Raw genomic sequence first — 20,912 nt, forward strand, 5'->3', positions numbered from 1 at the left:
TATTATTATTATTATTTTGTGTGTTTTGATATCTTTCTATATTCATCTAAATAAAGATTTGTGATTTTTTTTTGTTTGTTTATTTTGATATTTACTGGGATGTTTATATTTTTCTATATTTGTGATTTTAAAATATTTTTTCAGATATTTGAATTTTTAATTTTTATTTTAAATTTAATTTTAATTCCTCTTAAGGAGATATTTTTTCTACATTTATCTGAACACCTATTTGTGTCGTGTCTGGTTTCTTCTCCTGTTTTTTTATTTATTTGTCCCACCTGTCCATTCCCGTCTCCTCGTCGTCGGAGCTCATCTCGATGCTGAACATCTAAGCATATATTTTCTTCTTATTATTATTTATTTTTCCTACCTGTCGTCGTCGTCGGAGCTCATCTCGATGCTGAACACGTCGTCGTCGTCGGCTGAATAATCTCCGCTCTCCTCCCTCCTCACGCTGTCGGCTCTGGACTTCCTCCTCCTCTTCCTCCTCTTCTTCGTCTCTCCGCCCAGCGAGCCCAGAGTCTGGACGGGAGGTCCGGAGCTCCTCATCAGGGAGGCGTCGTCGGACAGGATGGGAGACGTGGCCAGGTAGGAGGGAACCACTTCCTGTTTGGACAGGAAGTGAAGGAAGGTCACAACAAAGATACCGATGAGGCTCTTTTTAGTTTAATATTTGTTTTCTGCTACTTCCTACTTCCACTTCACCACATTTCAGAGGGAAATACTGAACTTTTTACTTTTCTACTTTTATCTGACAGATTTATAAGATCCAGAATTCAGACAATTAATAGAACAAAAAGCTTTAAAAACACAAAACACAGATGGAACCAGTGGTTTACAACTAAGGGTTTAATTATTTTAGAAAATATTTGTAATTTTTTTTATTACAATTTAGATTTTTTAGAATTTTTTTTTTAAAGGTATTTTTCGACATTTTAAATTTTTGCTCTTTATTTTCTTTGGGATTTAACTGGTTTAATCATGAATACTTTATTATTTTTGAATATTTTTAAATATATTTGACATTTTAAATCAAAAATCTTTTAAAATATGTTTGTTCTTTTTAAAAGACAGTTTGGGATTTTTTTTTTAGATTTTTAGCCTTTATCAAAAATATTTTTTAATGTTTTAAACTGGAATATTGATTATGTTTTCAAAAAATAAATACAGATTTTTAAAATCTTTGTTCCATTTTTTTATTGGTATTTTTTTTTATATTTTTCTGTTATATTTAGCTACTTTTATCTTTAATATTTCTTTATATTTTGACATTTACATTTGACATTTTACTTTTTTTTTAGGTGTTTGACGTTTCATTGCTTCATAGTTCATATTTCTTTACTATTTTTGGTATTTTTAAGTAAAAATCAAGACTTTTTAAAAAGATAATCTTATTTTAGATCAATGAATCAATTGATGGTCAACTAATAAAAAAAGTCTAAATTCTGTGATTTCAGCTCCTTAAATGTGAATATTTTCTGGTTTCTTTCCTCCGTGACAGTAAACTGAAGATCTTTGGACATTTGAGGAAACTCTGATCCACATTTCTCTCCATTTTCTGATATTTTAGATACAAAACAACTGATCGATTCATCCAGAAATTAATCACCAGATTCACACAATCCAAACGAGAACTTTTACTTTGAAACTTTATCTCCAGTTGTGCTTTTATTTAAATCTGATTTTCATGCAGGACTTCCACCTTTAATTGAATGTTTTTACTTATACTAAACATCTAAATACTAAACAGTGAAAACGTGCAGAAAGTGTGACTTTAAGCAGCTTTTAAAGCAGAAATCCTGAAGGTTTCTGCAGCAGAAAGCTTTTCTCCTGATTGTTTTGTAGCAGAAGAACCAACACGTGACGGTTTGAAATAAACCTCTGACATCAACAGGAAACTATTCAGCCTCAACCTCACATCCAGCATCTCTGCTGCCTAAAAAGTGGACGTTAAAATCCTCCAGAAATCACATCCAGCGTGTTTTTGTTTAAAATCCTCCATAAATCACCTCCTACATGTTTCTGTTCTGTGGAACAAGCATCTCCTTCTAGGAAAAGATCATTCTTTCCAGGAATCTCCAGAGAAAACGAACATGTGGCGACTGGTGGAAAAAAGGAAGAAAAACTGGAGTCCAGAGAATGATTTGTGGTCGATCCAGCGCCTCACGTTTTTCCCTCCACAAGCCAAGAAGAAAGAAAAGGAGCTGGAATCTGACACCAGTCTGGAGAGAATCCATCCGCAGCTGCACATTGTTGAGAAACATGGAGGTATGAGATCCCAGAATCAGCCACAAGGGGGAGACTCTGGCAGAATAACAGCTAAATAAGGGAACATTGTGATATTATAACCTGTGATTTATAACTGATTCATGCTATAACCTAATAAGTGTGTTAAAGCTAACACAAATACCCATTTTTATAATCTTTGTTTAAGAAGTAACTAAGTCAGAATAGCAACTCACTGTGAAAAGTGATGTTTTTGGTTACCAGGGAAACTGATGTTTTTGATATGACAAATATGAGGAACTAATGCTTTATTGAATGGAAATGCTTTTAAGAGTTTTGATTACTATGAAACTGAGATGTTTTAGAAAGAGTCTTGATTACTGTTAAAACTAAGGTTTTTAACTTAGTAATGAAGTGAGAAGTCAAGAGCTGAGGTGAACTGGGGTCAAGTGTTCACAGTAAAGGTTATTAACCTCGAGGTAGACGTCGGGGATTTTTGTGAGTCTGACATCTGTTTCCTGACCGGAGGCCTGCTCTGAGCTGCAGATGGAGCAAATACATTGATAGAGAAGTGAGACTGAGTGGAAGGGTCCAAACAGTCCAAACAGTTAGTTTCAGTTCCTCAAACATGGAGGGGTCTTAGGATGAGTTGGGGGGGGGGCTGGTGGAACAGTCCAGAGTAGATGGTTTTAGTTCCTCCAGAGCACGCAGAGGCCATGAGGTCAGTGGATGGAAGCAGTGCACGAGTAAGGAGGGGGATGGATGCTGTCATCACGTATGTTAATTAAGTGTGCAGTCATTGCATATGCAACAGGTTCAGTTGTTGTATAAATTGCACTGGATCGAGACACGAGTTGGGAGTCGTTGCGAGGTGGTCACTCGTTGCAAGCCAGGGTAGAAATGCTCTGAGCAAAGGGGATTTTACCACGTAACTCGGACGGGGGATTCAACATGATCTGCAAAGGAATATCTGTTCTATTGGAATTATGGACTGAAGGAGTGCTCTTTCTGCACTGTTTGAGGATTACAAAAGACTGTGATCTAAAAATAACGCTGACTGAAGGAATATAACTGAACTCTACTATTTCCAAAGGATTAACACCAGAATGGATTAACAAAGTTTTTACTGGCCCAAAGAACAAAAATGGATACAAGCAGATCTAAATCTGGACTGAACTCTCTCTCCACCTCCTCCCTGGAGCAGAGCCCAGCGGGGCATCGGTCTTCAGGTGAGCAGCAGGTGTGGCCACACCGTCTGCTCTCCCCCTCCAAATTACATAGTTTGGGTGATTATTGCTCTTCTTAGATAAAAGCATAGTTCCAGTTAGGGGTCATATTAGAGGATTGTTATAGAAATTAATGTTTAATTGGTTGTCTGATGATTTATGGGCTATTGCTATTTTCCTGCTGAGATTATAATAAAACATTTATCCTGCAATTAAAGTTAACAGATTGGAAATTCTATTTATTTTTATCATGATAATGAATTAATCACATATATCTTCTCAGTTTGTAAAAAGTCAGGTTATTGTGTGCATTACATCTAAAACAGGTTCTGTCAGATTACCTAGTCGTTGGGGCCGAGGGTGGCCTTTTTTAAACTTATCCTTGGGGTTATCCATTCCTTAACCTCTAAATTTAAACCTAGCAACTTACCAAGTGCAGAATCCGATGAGAGAAAAGCTGCCGTTAACAGACGTGACTGGTAATTAATTTGACCATTGGAAAGTGGCTACTCAGTTGAGTTAGTTATCAGAGGAAGCAGGATAGGCGTCTGGATGGAGGCAGTTAGAAGCTAGGTGAATTTTCTCGCTTACCAGCTTAAACGTTCCTCAGATCTCATCTGGGTTGACCCATATGGGCTACGGGAACCGGACCCGTTAGATGGAGAGCTGGTCCAGTAATTCTCTGATAGTTAATTAATTTATTTGATTGATTTAGGAGGTTACTGGCCTTAGGATTCCACAACATGTTTCACATTAAAGAACAGTTTAAAAACCAGATGGAAAAAGAGGAAAGTCTGCAGGAAAAACCGCCTCACGTGAAGCTTTAAAAGTGAGCTTCAAAAACACTGAAACTGGAGTAAAAATAGAACGATGGAGCGTTAAATTTAACACTAAAAACTTTAAAACTGGAGGTAAAAATAGAAAAACTGGGGGTTAAATTTAACACTAAAAACATTAAAAGTGGAGGTAAAAATAGAACGACTGAGGGTTAAATTTAACAATAAAAACATTAAAACTGGAGGTAAAAATAGAAAAACTGGGGGTTAAATTTAACTTTCTATCAGCTCATTTCTGCACCAGGATTGCTTAATTGCTTTAATTTTAGATATTTTTGGATATATTTAACAACACGAATATAATATGTTTATGAGGATGTTTGACATTTAAATTTATTTGTTGATATTTGTGATATTTTCTATAATTTTTTGTGTGTTTTGTGTGTTTATTTAATGTGTTTTTAAGTGTATATCTGCAATTATTTTTGGTGTGTTTTGATATTTTTCTATATTTATTTAAACATATATTTGTGTTACTTTTTTAATAGTATATTTTTATATTTTTCTGGGATTTTCTATATTGGGGATTTTTTAAAAAAAAATCATATATTTACATTTTTTGAATTTTGTTATTAAAAATATATTTTACGCTATTTTTAAATTCAATTTTAAATTCTTCTTGGGATTTTTTTCTAAATATATATTTGTGACAATTTTATTATTTAGGTTTTCTTTGTTGATGTTTATAAATTTAAATTGAAATTCTTCTTAAGGAGATTTTTATTGATATTGTTCTATATATATATTTGTGATATTTTTATAATTTTTTAGTGTGTTTTATGTGTTTATTTAATGTGTTTTTAGTGTATATCTGTGATTTTTTTGGGTGTGTTTTGATATTTTTCTGGGATTTTCAGAATTTTCTGTATTTGTGGTTTAAAAATATTTTTTCCTATATTTGAAATTTTAAAATTAATTTAAGATTGAAGATTTAGATTTTTTTCTGTATGTTTCTCTTTTTTAAACTATTTTTAAAAAAAATCTAAATATATTTGATGTATTTTTTTAAACTACATTTTTTACAAAATTTTTTCTTAAGGATATCTGAATTTTTGAAAATTTGTTATTAAAAAACTTTGTAAATTTTTGACTTTTTTAGAGTAATGAATCAACTGACTCACTACTCCAACTTTTTTTTGGAAGCTATATTTTAAATATATATTTGAGATTATATTTTTCTGAAAAATGTTTTTAGATATTTTCTATTTTTTTAAGATCAATATATCAATTGCTTGTCAACTATTAAATTAATTTCCAGCTACCCTGAAACCTGAATAATTAATATCAATACATTTTAAATAAAGTCCAGATTCTGTTCTGTACATTTAAACACATATATGTGATATTTTTCTGTTATGTTTAACTAGTTTTATCTTTAATGTTTTGTTATATTTTGATATATTTGACTTTTACATTTTTTAGAGGTGCTTGGTGAAGTCAAAAGTCTGAGATTTCAGCTGCTTCACTGTGAATATTTTCTGAGTTTTTCAGAAGCAGAAACTGTAGAATTCTCAGCAGGAAACTTCCTCATCTTCTAAACTTCTTCTTCATAAACCCAGAAACTGGAGGTGAAACTGAAGTTTTTAGGGTCACGTTGACGACATCCAGACTTTCTAGAGCAGGTTAGAGAGCAGGTTTTTTGAATGTAGGTCAGAAAATTCAGCCTCCAGCAGCAAACAGAGCGACGCTTTGAGGAGAAATTCCAGCTGAGAGAGGAGGAGGTTTGGAGACGCCGTCAACACCGACGTCTTTCTGTTTTCATTTCTATCCTGGTTTTATTTCAGTCAATGAGGCCTTTTAGAGCAGCCGGGATGCTTCAGATAAACCAGATAAATGTTTTTAAAGCTCCTCACAGGTTCAGATAAAAACCTTAAAACGTCACCTGATCGTTTTCTGTCTCCTGAACAAAGAAAGCTTCTCCGTTGTCGCCCAGCTTCATGTGCAGATCCACCGGCTCCCCGTTGATTTCCATGTCCACCTGCAGAAAAAAAATAGAAAATTAAACATTTTTACACAAAGACGGACTCCTGGAGGCCAGAAAAATGCTCAAGTTTCTCCTGAAAACCTGAAAAAAGTTAAATTTATTCCCAGAAACTTTAAAAAGTCAGGAAACTTTGCAGAGATTTTCCTTAATTTATTGTTTTTATTGACTTTATTTATTCTCTCACATTGATGAATTTTTACATTTTGTATTGTTTTGTTTACATATTTTTAAACAACTATTTTTTGATATTTTTTAAATGTATATTTTCCATATTTTTGAGGTACTTTTTTGCTATTTTTAAAAAAAGAATTTTGCTTCTTAACTGATTGAATCTGTAATATTTTCAGAAATTTTTGCGTTTTTATAGATATATATTTGGAAATATTTGACATTATGAATATATTTCCTTTTTCATGCTGTTAAATTGAATGTTTGACTTTTTTTAAACAATTTGTTTTGCTATTTTTCTAGACTTTTTAAATATTAGTTTCTGATATTTTAGGCTTTTATTTTTCTGGATATGTAACTGATTTAATCTGTAATATTTTCTGAATTTTTTGCTTTTTTTAAATATATTTTTGTATATGTTTTTGATGCTTTAAATTGAATATTTGTTTTAAACAATATTTTTTTGCTATTTTTCTATTTTTTTAAATATTAGTTTCTGATATTTTTAGATTTTTATTATTATTTTTTAAGCATTTTAAAAAATATTATTCCTGAATATTTAACTGTATTTAATCTGTAATATTTTCTGAAATTTTATTTTTTAAAATATATTTTTGGAAATATTTGACATTTAAAATGTTTGTTTAAATAAAGATGTTTGACACTTTTTAAAAAGACATTTATTGATGCTTTGAAATTGAATGTTTGATTTTTTGAAACAATTTTTGAAACAAATTTTTGCTAGTTTCCTATATTTTTTTATTCTTTGTTTCTGATATTTTTAAGAATTTTTAAAAATTGTTTCTCATATTTTTAGATTTTTTTTAGTATTTTATAAAATATCATTCCTGGCTGTCCTGAAAACCAATTAATCTGTTTAAAAACTGTCTAAAAACTTGATGAAACTGCAAACAAAACTAACTCCTGACTCAGGAAACATTAATTATCTTGTTTTTTTAAATGATTCTACTTTTATTCTGCTCTTCATCTCCTCACCACTTTCTCCCTGGACCTCAGGACGCCCAGCTTCCCGAAGCGAACGTGGAACGGCGAACACTGCAGCGAGCCGTCGGGCCGCCGGACCACGATGACGTCGATGCAGCCGGACAGCGTCGCCGGATTCAGACCTCGATAAAGTTCCTTCACCTGGACGAACACCTGACCGGCCAGCTGGCCCACGTAGTTCATGGTCAGACGGGTCTGAGGACGGAGAGAAACGCAGTAAAAAAATATCAATTTAGATGGGAAAAGGTGAACATTTTATCTCATTTTACTTCAGTTTTACAGATTTTCCTTTCTGTGTTAAACTACAGATGATAAGTGGCAAAATAACTGAAAAAAAATTATTTACTGTAAAAAAAGAGCAAAAATTCTGATAAAGTAAATAAATAAGTCTGTATTTTTACAATAATTCATTTTTACAATGTATCATTTTAAAGATATTCACCATCATTTAAAGCAAAAAAATTTGTACATTTAGGACTGAAAAATAGTGTGTGTATATATATATATATATATATATATATATATATATATATATATATATATATATATATATATATATATATATACAGATTTTACCTGTTTTTATTTTTAAATTACAGATTTTTTAAAAATGTGTAAAATCTAAGAAAAATTGTATTTCAATTAATTTTAATGTATATTTATTTATTTATTCCATTTGCAAAAATAACATTATTTTTACTGATATTTGTCATTATGTTATGGTGTTGTGTGTTAAAAAAATTTATTTCTTGTAAAATTACAGGAAAAAAATATTGATTTACATGTTAACTGCAAAAAAACTAAAAATAAAAAACAATGTCATCATCAAAAATCATTAATATAATTAGTTTTTTCAATGTGTAGCTATAAAATATACAGTTTTACTGCAGCTTTACTGCTAAAAATATCATTATTTCACAGGTGTTTTTTTAGAGTGTAAAGTCAGAAGAGAATCGTGATAATTGGGTTTAAATCACACAGCTGCTGGTCGACCTTCACGATCTGATCTCAGACTGATCCAGAGTCAGATCTCAGAGGTAAAACCAGGAAACAGAAGAAAGCTTCTCCAGAGGTCAGAGGTCAGACCGCTCAGCTGGAGGTGATGTCATAAGTTTCCATGAAGCTCATTGGTTGAGCAGAGATCAGAGAAGTTCAAGGAGACTGAAGAAGGAGGAGGCAAACCTGCAGACGTTGGACTGACTAGATCCATTTCTAAATGAACTCAGGTTTCTTTTTAAGTCCTCTCATAGTAAACTCTATAATATTAGAAATGTTAAACAGAAACCCAAGAAAATCAAAGTTTCATTTGATTCCTGAAACTCCTGATGATATAAAGGTTTAGATGTTGTTTAAGCTTCATTTTAATGTGGAATTTTTACTGTGTACACTGTAAAATATGATCTTTAAAAAAAGCTGAGCATTTAGCAACAAGGTTTACAGAAACATCTGTTAAAAAGGAGTAAAAAATAACAGCAAATACAAATGTTGAAGCTGTTTCATCAATAGAACAGATGAAAGAATCTAAAAAAAAAAAATCCCATAATGTTAAATGATGATAAAAGAAGAAGTTTTTTTTTTGTAACGTTCAGTTTTGAGCAAGATTTTTTCTGGCAACTGAAAGAAAACTTCCTGGTGAAAATATCAGCAGAACTTTCCTTTTGTTGAGTTATAAAAGCACCTGAAAATGTATTTTTACTGAGATTCTGATGAGGAATTAGTTCATCTGTATGATCAGTTAGAAGCAAATATAAAATATTGTGCAGACAGAAAAACGTTTTGATTTATTTTTCCACCGGGAGCCTCATAATAAAGGACATTTTAAGGTGTTTTGCAGAATATTTTAAGCCAAAAGTGAAAATATAACCTGATTTTTTGCTGAACTTGAAGCAATATTCAGGTTTCTGTGATGCAAACACCAACAACCACAACATTCTGTGTTTATTTTACATGAATAAACACAATTCTAGCATAAATTGAAGCATAAAAAAACACATATTGTTGCATAAAAACCTTCACTGCTGCTTTTGTCCTAATTTATGTTGTATTGAGAACCTAAAACCCCTAAAATGTGTTTTCTGAATGTATTCTACACATTATATTGAACCCAGAGTGTCTATTCAATCAGATTTTTGCAGAAGCTGACTGAGTTATTTAGATTTCTATGATGCAAACTCCAGATTTAACTCATATTTCTGCATTTTGTGTTTCTTTTTGCATAAATAAACATATTTCCAGCATAAATTGTTCATAAAAATCTTCACTGCTGCCACTTTCTTCCAAATTTCTGTTTCGTTGAGCCTGAAAATATGTTTTCAGCCCAGTTCTGATGAGGAATGGGATCGTTTTGTCATTTTGATTTATTTTTCCACCAACAGCCTCATAATAAAGGAGATTTAAAGGGATTCTGCATCTTATTTTAGGACTAAAGTGTCTATTTAACCTGATTTTTGCAGGTTTCTATGATGTAAACACCAGATTTAACTCATGTTTCTACACTCTGTGTCTCCTTTTGCACAAATAAAAACACTTTCAGCCTAAATTGATGCAGAAAAGACAGAGATCGTTGCATTAAACCTTCTGTCAGCCTCCACTCCTTCGTATTTCCTCCAGAACTCCCTGCAGCTGGAACCAGACGAGGGTCTCGAAGAGGATGGAGCGACGCCAACACGTCATCCCGGATCCGCCTGAAGATCAGGGAACTAATTTTAGAGCTCCTAATATCTGCTGGTGGACGACCTTCGCTGTGGTGAATTATTAAGAGGATTTTCCAGCCGAGGAGTCGAGTTTCAAACTGCTGCAAACAGAGGAGTTTAGGTGCAGCCTAAAAATAGACGTCTGCAGATGAAGCAGAAACAGGAACATTCACTGGAAGGATCTGATCCTCTGAAGCAGCAGCAGCTCGACTTTTCCCTCATTTAAAGGGAAATTCAAACCTGAAACAGGTGACTCATGCACATCCTCCCCGAGCAGAAAACACACAACGCATGAGTTAAATCTGGAGCTAGAAACCTGAATAATCCATCAGCTTCTGCAAAAATCAGGTTTAATGAGCACTTTAGTCCTAAAATAAGATGCAAAATACCTTTAAAATAAGTAAAAATGACTAAAACCATCCCATTCCTCATCAGAACTGGACTGAAATATATTTTCAGGACTCAACACAACAGAAATTAGGAAGAAAGTGGCAGCAGTGGAGGTTTTTATGCAACAATTTGTATCTTTTCTGCTGCAAATGTGTTTATTTACATAAAGGGAAACCCAGAATGCTGTGGTTATCATCACAGAAATCTAGATACTGCATCAATTTCTGCAAAAATCTGAAATTTTTGCAGAAATTAATAGACACATTAGTCCTAAAATAAGACGCAAAACACCTTAAAATCTCCATTATCGTGAGGCTGTTGGTGGAAAAATGAATAAAAATGACAAAAACGATCACATTTGTCATCAGAACTGGACTGAAAACACCTTTTCAGAACTCAAAAAAACAGAAATCTGGAAGAAAAATGCAGAAACATGAGTTAAATCTGGAGTTTGCATCATAGAAATCTGAATAATTCTGTCAACTTCTGCAAAAATACACACTCTGGGTTTAATATAATGTGTAGAATACGTTCAAAAACACATTTTAGGAGTTTTTTGTACTCAACACAACAGATATTTTGGAAGAAAGTGGCAGCAGTGAAAGTTTTTGTGTAATAATTTGTGTTGTTTCTTCATTAATTTAGGTAGGAATGTATTTATTTATGCAGACCTGAGTTACATTTGGTGCTTGCATCATAAAAATGTAAATCTTTCTGTCAGGTTCTGCAAAAATCAGGTGAAATGGACACTCTGGGTTCAATATAATGTGCGGAATAGGTTCAGAAAACACATTTTAGGAGTTTCTGGTACTCACTACAACAGATATTTGGTAGAAAGCGGCAGCAGTGAATGTTTTTTGCACCAGTTTGTTGTTGATGAGAAACGGTTCTGCTCAGAAAGTCGTCACATCTAACAGGCAGCTGCGGGTAAATCGGTATAAAAACAGCCTCATACCTCGTGAATCTGAATATTCCAGCAGCTTAAATCCACACAAACAGCAGCGTTTCCTCCTCAGACTCCAGCAGCAGCAGCGCAGCTGCCGGTCGGGATTCTGGTTTTACGCGTAAAGACGCACCGCTCCGACCGCCTCGTCTCCTACTCTGGCGGCTCCGTTTCACTCCGCAGTTCCGTGTCACTGCACAGCTCCGTGTCACTGCGCCGTGACGTCAGCCGCAGCCCTCTGGCCAATCAGATTCGAGCTGGCGAGTTGCGAAATGCGGCACTGCAGCTGCCACAGTGGCGGCGAGAATCACGGCGGAACAGCTGAGTGGTGCGTAAAAGTGTGGATGGCACTGTGCCATCGTCAGCTGCGTAAAGGTCTCCTTCTGGCTTCTGCTGCAACAAACAGCAGAAATCTGAAGGAATCAGGCGACAAACGCGCACAGATGGAGGAGTTTGGATCTTTTAGAGCAGCCATGAAGGAGTTTTGCCGCCAGACTTCACTGGAGTTGAACCAAAATCCTCCTTGTCGTCGTTTTTCCTGCTCAGTCCCCCAAATTAAATCCAGTTTACCAGTTCAACTTGCTTTAAATGACGAGTTAAAGTCAGATAAATCCGTTTTCTGGCTGACAAAACGTGACTGCAGCTACTAAAATGGGCATAAAATGATAGAAATGCTCCAAAAAGACAGTTTTAAAGATTATAACCCACAGGAGGGTTACCCAAATGAGATTATCTTTATATATATATAAAATCAATACAAAAATCATGTCAATTAACCCTCGTGTCGTCCTGCGGGTCAAAACTGACCCGTTTTAAAGTTTGAAAATTTGGGGAAAAAAATATTTTCACTGTGAAACCTCTGATGTCCAAGTTTTCAACGTTTTTGGGAAATTTTTGAACATTTTTTGGTGGAAAAAAAGAAATGTTAAAAATGTTTCTTAAGAACATTCACAAAAAAATCAACCAAAACCCAATGAATTTCACTGGATTTGGTTTTTACTGATATATATAGAATCACTTTAGATATTTTTAAGAATTTTTGGGAAGATTTTTACTCATTTTTTGAAAATATTTACAATTTTTGCCAAATTTGGGGGATTTTTAAAAAATAAAACTTTCAAGAGAAACTTTTAAGGAATTATTGGAATTTTCTTCCTGAAGGTTTTGCAAATTTTCAGAAATTTGGGGGATTTTTTTGCTGAATTTCAGATTTTTTTCAGACAAGGAAACAATATTTTTTGGTGCCCATAAATGAAGACAACATAAGGTTAAGTGTAAACAAGAATGTTTAGGTTACTGGTTTACATGTTATTTTACATTTAACATATGAATTCAGCCTATTTTAGGAACTTTATTGATAATTTTGTGTATTTTGGGGGAAAATATAAAGGGAATAATATGTTTTTTTCTACAGTAAGTTGTATCGAGCAGCTGCGATGAGTATGGAGAGCAATATTTCCCTTTTTGGGAAGAAATTGTTATTAAAATAGTCATTATGTACTGCAGAATTGACTGCTAAACAGAAACAACAACAAAATCAGAACAAAATGAATGATTCTGTTAAAAAATTGGCAGCAAGTTGGCCAGAAAAATTACATAAAATGGATGCTAGACTACATAATTAATGTTAATATTAAATAATTAATGTTCAAAAACCATTAAAAATGTGAAAAAACATAAAACATATCTTTAAAATTAATTGGATTTTTGTCTGCATTAAATACAGTAAAACTGTGTTATTTTACGGTCACAAATAATTATTCCTAGAAAAAAAATACAGATTTTTTTTACAGCTTGCAACAGTTTTTGTTAAGTCAATGCTTAAATTAATGCTTTTTCTCTGAGATTTTATTAGTTATAATCAGCAATTTAACAAAACAGGAAAAATCTGTAACATAGCAGTAGAAAAAAATGGAATTTTTAAAAAATATAAAAACAAATATCTGTAAAAATATATTTTTTAGCTATTTTAAATACAGCAGATAATAGTGTAACTTTATCCTCAAGTGTTATAAAATAACAAATTATTATTTGTAATAAAAATTGTTTAAGTTTATGACTTTTTTAAAATGAACATGTAAAGTAATACTTTTTCTGTGATTTTACTAGTTATAATCAATAATTTAACAAAACAGGAAAAATCTGTAAAATAACAGTTGAAAAAAATAATTCATTTTTCTAACTGTGATTTATGTATTTTTTAAAAAATTTAATAACCATAGTTATCTGTAACATGTTTATCTGTAAAATACTAAACTACAGCAAATAATAGTGTAATTTTATGCTCAAATGTTGCAAAAGAATAAATTAATATTTGTAAAAATCCTGATTTTTGATGCAGACATTATGTATATTTTAGACCGATTTTTAAATTAAAATAATTTGATTTGATTTGATGGATAACATGTAGATTAATATGTTTATTTTCTGTGCTTTTACTTTAGTTTAACTCAAATCTGAGAAAATCTGTAAAATAACAGCAAATTGTACCAAAAAAAACAGTTAAAAGCTGCTGAAAACATCTATTTTTTTTAATGTTTTTTTAAAAAAAAATAGAGACTGAAAAAAAAACCAATAAACAAGCAATCAAGTAAAATCAGCAGCACCCAGAGAACAGACATAGATTAGAGAACATTAAATGGAAAAATGTGACTTATTATTAAGTTTATTAATTTAATAGAAGCTTTTAGCTTTATATTTTTTTATCAAACTGGCTGATTTCAGTACAGTTTATGGTGAAAAAGTGAAAACTAAAGGAGCGATTGATGATAAAATATGCACACAGAATGATTAAATTATTCATATATTTAATATCTGGGCTGTAGCCGCTCAGATCATGTCAGAAAGGTGACCTTGAGTGAACTTTCAGAGTGAAACTGAGGAGTGAGAAACTGAGTCGAGATGAAGCTGCGTCAGTGTGAAGCAGTGAGGTGATGTTTTCAGCCAATCACAGCGCAGCCTCAGATCACATGACCTGTTAGCTGTTTGAACATGAGACCCAGAGAGGAAGAGGAGGAGGAGGAAGAGGAGGATGTGGTTCACCAGAGATGAACACCAGAGTCAAGAAATACCAGTTAGTACTAGAAATACTCCCCTGGTACACTGAAAACTGCAGTATTTTAGTTTATACTTCATTAAAATACTCCTAATGCAGAAATACGTATCGCAGAGTAATAAATACTGATGATGGAATGTGATAAAAGATGCACGAATCAATAAAGTTTTGTCTGAATCTATTTTATAATAATAACTATAAAACTACAAATATATAAATATAATACCAAAAATACATTCTTGATAAATTTAGTGAGTTTTATGAGCTGTTAAAGATAAATTAAAGTTATTATTAATATTTAAATCAGATATTTAAATATCTGATACAATATTCAATGATTTATTTTTAATATTATTATTATTGTCATTTTTAGTATTATGAATAATAATAATAATAATAATAATAATAATAATAATAATAATAATAATAATAATAATAATAATAATAATAATAATAATAATAATAATAATAATAATAATAGATATTTTCAACTTTTTGTTTTGTTTTGTTGTTTGTTTCACAATTTTTAAAAGTTTTTTTCTGCTGAGTTTGCTGCCAGATTTTTACTTTTTTAAAATAGAATTTTCTTTACGGTGTTGTAACCTGCATTGTGAAAAGTGCTCCAATAAAAACGATTATTATTACTACTACTACTACTACTACTACTACTACTACTAATAATAATAATAATAATAATAATAATAATAATAATGTGTGTATTTCTAAAAGTGCATGATGTCTGCTGAGGCTGCAGTTTAATGAGATAAATGAAACACTGAAGCTACAAACTGACAACAGACGACAGACACACAAAGCTGAGACACACAAAGCTGAGACACACAAAGCTGAGACACACAAACCTGAGACACACAAAGCTGAGACACACAAAGCTGAGACACAAAGCTGAGACACACAAAGCTGAGAAACACAAACCTGAGACACAAAGCTGAGACACACAAAGCTGAGACACACAAACCTGAGACACAAAGCTGAGACACACAAACCTGAGACACAAAGCTGAGACACAAAGCTGAGACACACAAACTGAACCTGACGGTTAATAAACGTTTCATTCTGACTCTGATTCTGCTTCATTTCATTCTTTGTTCACCCCAGAAACGTCGTGTCTCTGATAACAAAGAAACTCTTCCTCCTGTTTCTGCAGTTTTTCTGTCTGACTAAAGATAAACTGAAACAACCAGAGCACGTGCACGCTCTCACGTGCACGCTCTCACGTGCACGCCCATGTAGTATCTGAGCTGCATGTGAGGAAGAAGAAGTGTGAAGCTGGTTTCACTTCTGATGCACTAAATACACAAAGAAACTGCAAAAGTATCCAAGTACTTTTACTGGAGTACTTCCATGTAGTACTACTTTCTCCTTCCACCACATCTCAGAGGGAAATATTTGACTTTTAGAAGATGTAGATTTGACTCAATGAATAATATAAAAATAGAACACATAGTTAGAGACTAAACAGTGGAATTATAATGTTTGATATGTTTTTTCTTTTATTTATTTTTTAATTTCTTAACATGTATATGTTTATATCTTTTAATTCATATTTGTTGGATTTTATTTTATGCTTTTTTTAAATGATATTTCTTTATATTTTGTAAATATTTCATTAAGGATTATTTCTTTTGGATAATGTTTTTGCTATTTTTCAATTTGTCTTTATTTTTGGGGGATACTTAACTAGTTTTATCTTTAACATTCTTTAATGTTTTTGATTTTTAAATATGTTTTGCTATATTTGGCATTTTAAAATATTTTTATATACAGATATTTGCTATTTTTGCTAAGTTAATATTTCTAAATAATTTATTAATTCAGTTGTTTATATATATATTATTCTTTTAAGTCACATTTTTTATTGCATTTTAAATTTTTTAAATGACTGTTTTAATTATATTTCTTTATATTGTGTAATTATATAATTTAGGATTTTTGGGGGGTTGAGGGATAATATTTTTGCAATTTCTTTGCTACTTTTGAAATTTTCTTTATTTTTTTGTGGATATTTATTTGATTTTGTCTTTAACATTTTATAATATTTTTGATTTTTTTGCTATACTTGGCATTTTAAAATAATTTTAATATGTATATAGCTGTTTAATATTCTTTGATTTGCAACCATTTCTTTAATTTTTATAAAATAATTCTTCAATATTTTTAGATATAAAAAATTTTTGGGTCAGATTTTTTGTCAATAGTATTTCAAATTTTTTAAATTAATTTTATTTTTTTGATATTTCTTTACATTTTGTAAATATATAATTTAGGATTTTTTTTCAAAATTTCTTTATTTTTGTGTATTTTTTACGTTACATTTTTTTTGGCGATATTATAAAAACATTTTTTATATGATAAATATTTGATATTTCTTTTTATGTTCTTTTGTGTTTTTTGATATTTTAAATTATTTTTTAAATATTAGAAATTTTTCTATTTATTTATTATGCTTTTTTTAAATATGTATTTTTAATATCTTGATTTTTGGTATTTTTTTAAATGTATGTTTTTTATTTTTATATATATATATTGATATCTGTAAGTCAGATTTTTTATGTTATTTTTTAAATGATTATTTTATATATTATATACATTATGAGGAAGTTTTGAGAGGTTTAGTTTTGGTTTCCAGAACGTTCTCTGTATGTTTTAGCTTCCTGTTGGAGTCAGCGGGTTCTCGGAGGACATCTGAACCTCAGCAACACGTTTCTAAGAACAAGCTGCTCTGCCAGGAAGATATCAGCTGCAGAGGATCTTTCATCTGCTGTTGGTGCACTTTAATGTCCTGAACAGTCACTAAATAATCACAGTAATGTGATAAAAACAAACTGTTCCACTCTGTTTGCAGATACAAGGACTGACTGTCTTCTCTACTGTTATCTTTTGAGATCTTATGACTGCTTGTGTCTTTTCTACTTTTATTTGTCAATTTTTAACACATTTTTGCACATAAAACATATTAAAATCTGATGTTTTGTTTTAAATTAAATCACCTAAAAGTTTATTCAAGTGCAGCTGAAATAATTAGTTGATTAAATCAATTAGTAAGTTGTTAAAATGTGCAGCTATTTTGATTTTGAGCGCTTGAAACAACATTTCTTGTCACATTAAATTTATAAAAATCAAACAATTAGTCAAAAAATCAATTATGAAGTTGCTAAAATCTGCAGCTATTTTGATTTTAAGCTCCTATGACTGCGTTTCTGCTGTCTTTTCTACTTTTACGCTGCAATATTTTTACTTTACTACATGTATCTGACAGTTTTTTGCTGATTTTTGCACATTAAGCATATTAAAATCTGATGTTTTGTTATAAATTAAACCACTTTAAAGTTTCTACAGGCGCAACTGAAATGACAATTTTTTAATTTTATTAATTTTTATGGCCTTTTCTTATGAAGACACGACATTTTTCTGACTTTTTGCAGAATAAAACATGATGTTTAACTCTAACTTTAACCACCCAACATTTCCTACAAGTTCATCTGAAACGATTAATCGATTAATTTAGTTAATATTGGGATTTTCAGTCTTTTTTTTTGTCTTTTCTTATGAAGAAATTTCCTATTTCTAGTCCACTACATTTCAGAATAAATAATTTTTACTTCACTGCATTTATCTGACAGCTTTCTTGATTGAATATTTTGCATAAAAAGTGCACAAAAACCTCAAAAATTATGATATTTTGTTACAAAACATGCAGCTGAAAGGATTATTTAATCAATCAATTAGCAGAAAATTAACTGGCGACTAATTTAAATCACAGTAACACTTGTTAAGGCGTTTCTCACTATTTTCTAAATTTTTACAAACCAAACTATTGATCAATTCAAAATAGTGAACAGATTAATGCAGAATGAGAATAAAAATGAGTCTAAATCTTACTTTTACATGCATGTATGAGTAAAAATAATGAAATAATATCATGTAAAGCAGCATTAATGTGTATTTCTAGAGCACTTTTAACACTTTAAGCACATTTATACACATTTATATATGTATATCTTTGGTGAAATTACATTTTCCGTGCAGGACTTTTCCTCGTTATGAAGTATTTTTACTGTTTATTTGTCATTTTCTAACGTTTGAGTGTCTTATTTTCTCTGTGTTTTTATTGTACGTAATAATAACGATGAATAAATGTGTTTTCCAGCTGTTTTCATCGCCTCTATTGCAACTCTTTAGATACACAGGAAACAGAACAAATCATTCTTTTTTAATTTTTCCGGTGACTCACAGCGTTTCACTCTCATTGCACAACCTTTTGACACACTTCTATCGAGGCGTCTGATTGGCCGAGCCGCTGTGGGCTGAGAGTCATGAGAGAAGCTGAAGATCAGAAGAGAAGGTTTGAAAAGTTCTGCAGATCTGAGGTATTTGTTCTTCACTGGAGTAAAAACATGAGGGAAACATCCAACTTTCTGCTCCACAACATTTATCTAAAAGCTTCATTTTTCTTCCAAACAACAGTGTGTCGTCAGACTCATATTTTCATTGATATTTAAAATAAAAATGGAGAAATATTTATTATATTTATCCCCCCAAATTCTTTGTTTACATGTTTTTCACATTTCTGTAAATTTCTTGATTTTTATACTTTTTGATATTTAAAAAATTATAAATGTAATTACAATAAATACATATATATCTATTACTTCTACTAATTTTTGATTTGCATATATTTTAAAATATTTTTTTCTATTTTAGATTTTTTTAAAAAAGATTATTAATATTATTATTATATTATCAATGTACTTATATTTTGGATGAATATTTTTACTATTTTTCTCCATTTTTTCCCATTAAACACACATAAAGAAATATTTTTTTTTTTTTTTAATACATTTTTTGGAAAAAGTTTTGACATTTAAAAAATGAATTTAATTTTGATATTTCTTTCTAATTGATTATTTTTGATAATGTTAATAAACAATCTCTTGCTTTATATTTTTAATGGATATTTCAGATTTTAGTTTAAATATTTAATATATTCCTTCACATTTTTTCAAAGAAGCAGTGTGGAGTCATGCTTATATGTCAGCTGATTATTTTTTTAATTATTAATTTAAAACATCTTTGATAGCTTTTTTTTTTTAAAAATGTGATATTTTATGCAGCTTTTATTATTATAATTGTTTGTACTATTTCTTGACATTTTGATACTTTTTGATTTTTTTTTAAATATGTTTTTGTAAAGTTTTTTTCAATATTAAAGAAGTCTTTATTTTCTGGTAATAGTTTTTATTTTATTGATTTATTTTATAATATTTATTTATTTATTCTTAATAATTCTGTCCTGGTTTCTTCCTAAAGCTGGTGTGTCGCTATGCTCATATGTTAGCTGATTAGTTTTTAAATTAAAATATTTCTGACAGCTTTATGAAAAGGCTTTGACATTTAATTTTGCTTTTTAAAATAAATTTGATATTTTTGAACATTTCTTGACATTTCAATGCTTTTTCTGATTTTTTTAACTTCTTATATTTTTTTAGATATTTTTATAGATTTTGATAAAAAAAATTTTAGCTTTTTAAAACGGTTTTGATATTATATTTTGCTTTTTTAAAAGATATTTTTGAATAATTCTTGACATTTCAAAACTTTTTGATCTTTTTATGCTTAGTTATTTTTCAAGTATATTTTGTAAAACTTTTTTCATTATGTTTATTTTTTTATTGTTTTATTATCATATTATAATATTTTCTGGTAATTGTTTAGATTTTTTTGAATATTTATTTTATGATTAAATTAATTTATATATTTTTGCTTTCAATAATTCTCTCCTGGTTTCTTCCTAAAAACAGTGTGCAGCTGTACTCACATTTCATTTTGCTCTTTTTAACCATTTTTACCGTCTTTTTTTAACAACATATATATACATTTATCTATATATTCCGTGAGGTCATCTTGCTGGCAGATTTATCTTTTTTTACACAATTTCTTCTGCTGTATTTGTTCCTGGTTAATGTTTTCTAACCACATAACCTACTTTTCTTCAGGCTTTAACTCCTTCCTGCTTTCACCTCTTCTGCCCCTTTGACCCATTTTTTTTTCTTGTTTCTTTTGGTCTTCCTCCTTCCAGAGTTTCAGTCGGCAGCTCGTCTTTCACGGAGGATTAGAGGAACTGTGAAGGACCTCTACTGCTGAACCTCTCTGACTGGTGTTTGTTTAGAACCAGACCAGGACCTGAGCTGTCTGAGGTGGGTTCTGGTGGACCTACCCAGCTCCAGGTGTGGTCCTGCTGCTCCTCCAGCTCGGCTCCATCCTCGGCCGTCGTCATGGTTCCATGGTGGACAGAAGTTCTGGTTCCGTGTGGAGTCTTCGCTCTCGGGGCTCGTTCAGGTCTCCTGTGGACTGAGGACGAGTGGTCA

The 20,912-nt window shown here is 31.0% G+C and overlaps 1 protein-coding gene across 1 annotated transcript in view; it reads right to left on the minus strand.

Annotated features, from left to right (window-relative positions):
• Positions 1–20,912, minus strand: part of lpin1b (lipin 1b) — a 45,480-nt gene extending 24,568 nt beyond the window's left edge. The window contains exons 1-4 of the mRNA XM_055016053.1: positions 20,762–20,912; positions 7,437–7,640; positions 6,171–6,266; positions 371–606 (exon numbers count right to left, since the gene is read on the minus strand). Of these exons, the coding sequence (XP_054872028.1) occupies positions 371–606; positions 6,171–6,266; positions 7,437–7,640; positions 20,762–20,821 (596 nt within the window). The 5' untranslated portion in view covers positions 20,822–20,912. The remainder of the gene's footprint in view (positions 1–370; positions 607–6,170; positions 6,267–7,436; positions 7,641–20,761) is intronic.

Source organism: Amphiprion ocellaris, chromosome 12, assembly GCF_022539595.1.
Source record: "Amphiprion ocellaris isolate individual 3 ecotype Okinawa chromosome 12, ASM2253959v1, whole genome shotgun sequence".
NCBI classification, from domain to species: Eukaryota; Metazoa; Chordata; class Actinopteri; family Pomacentridae; genus Amphiprion; species Amphiprion ocellaris.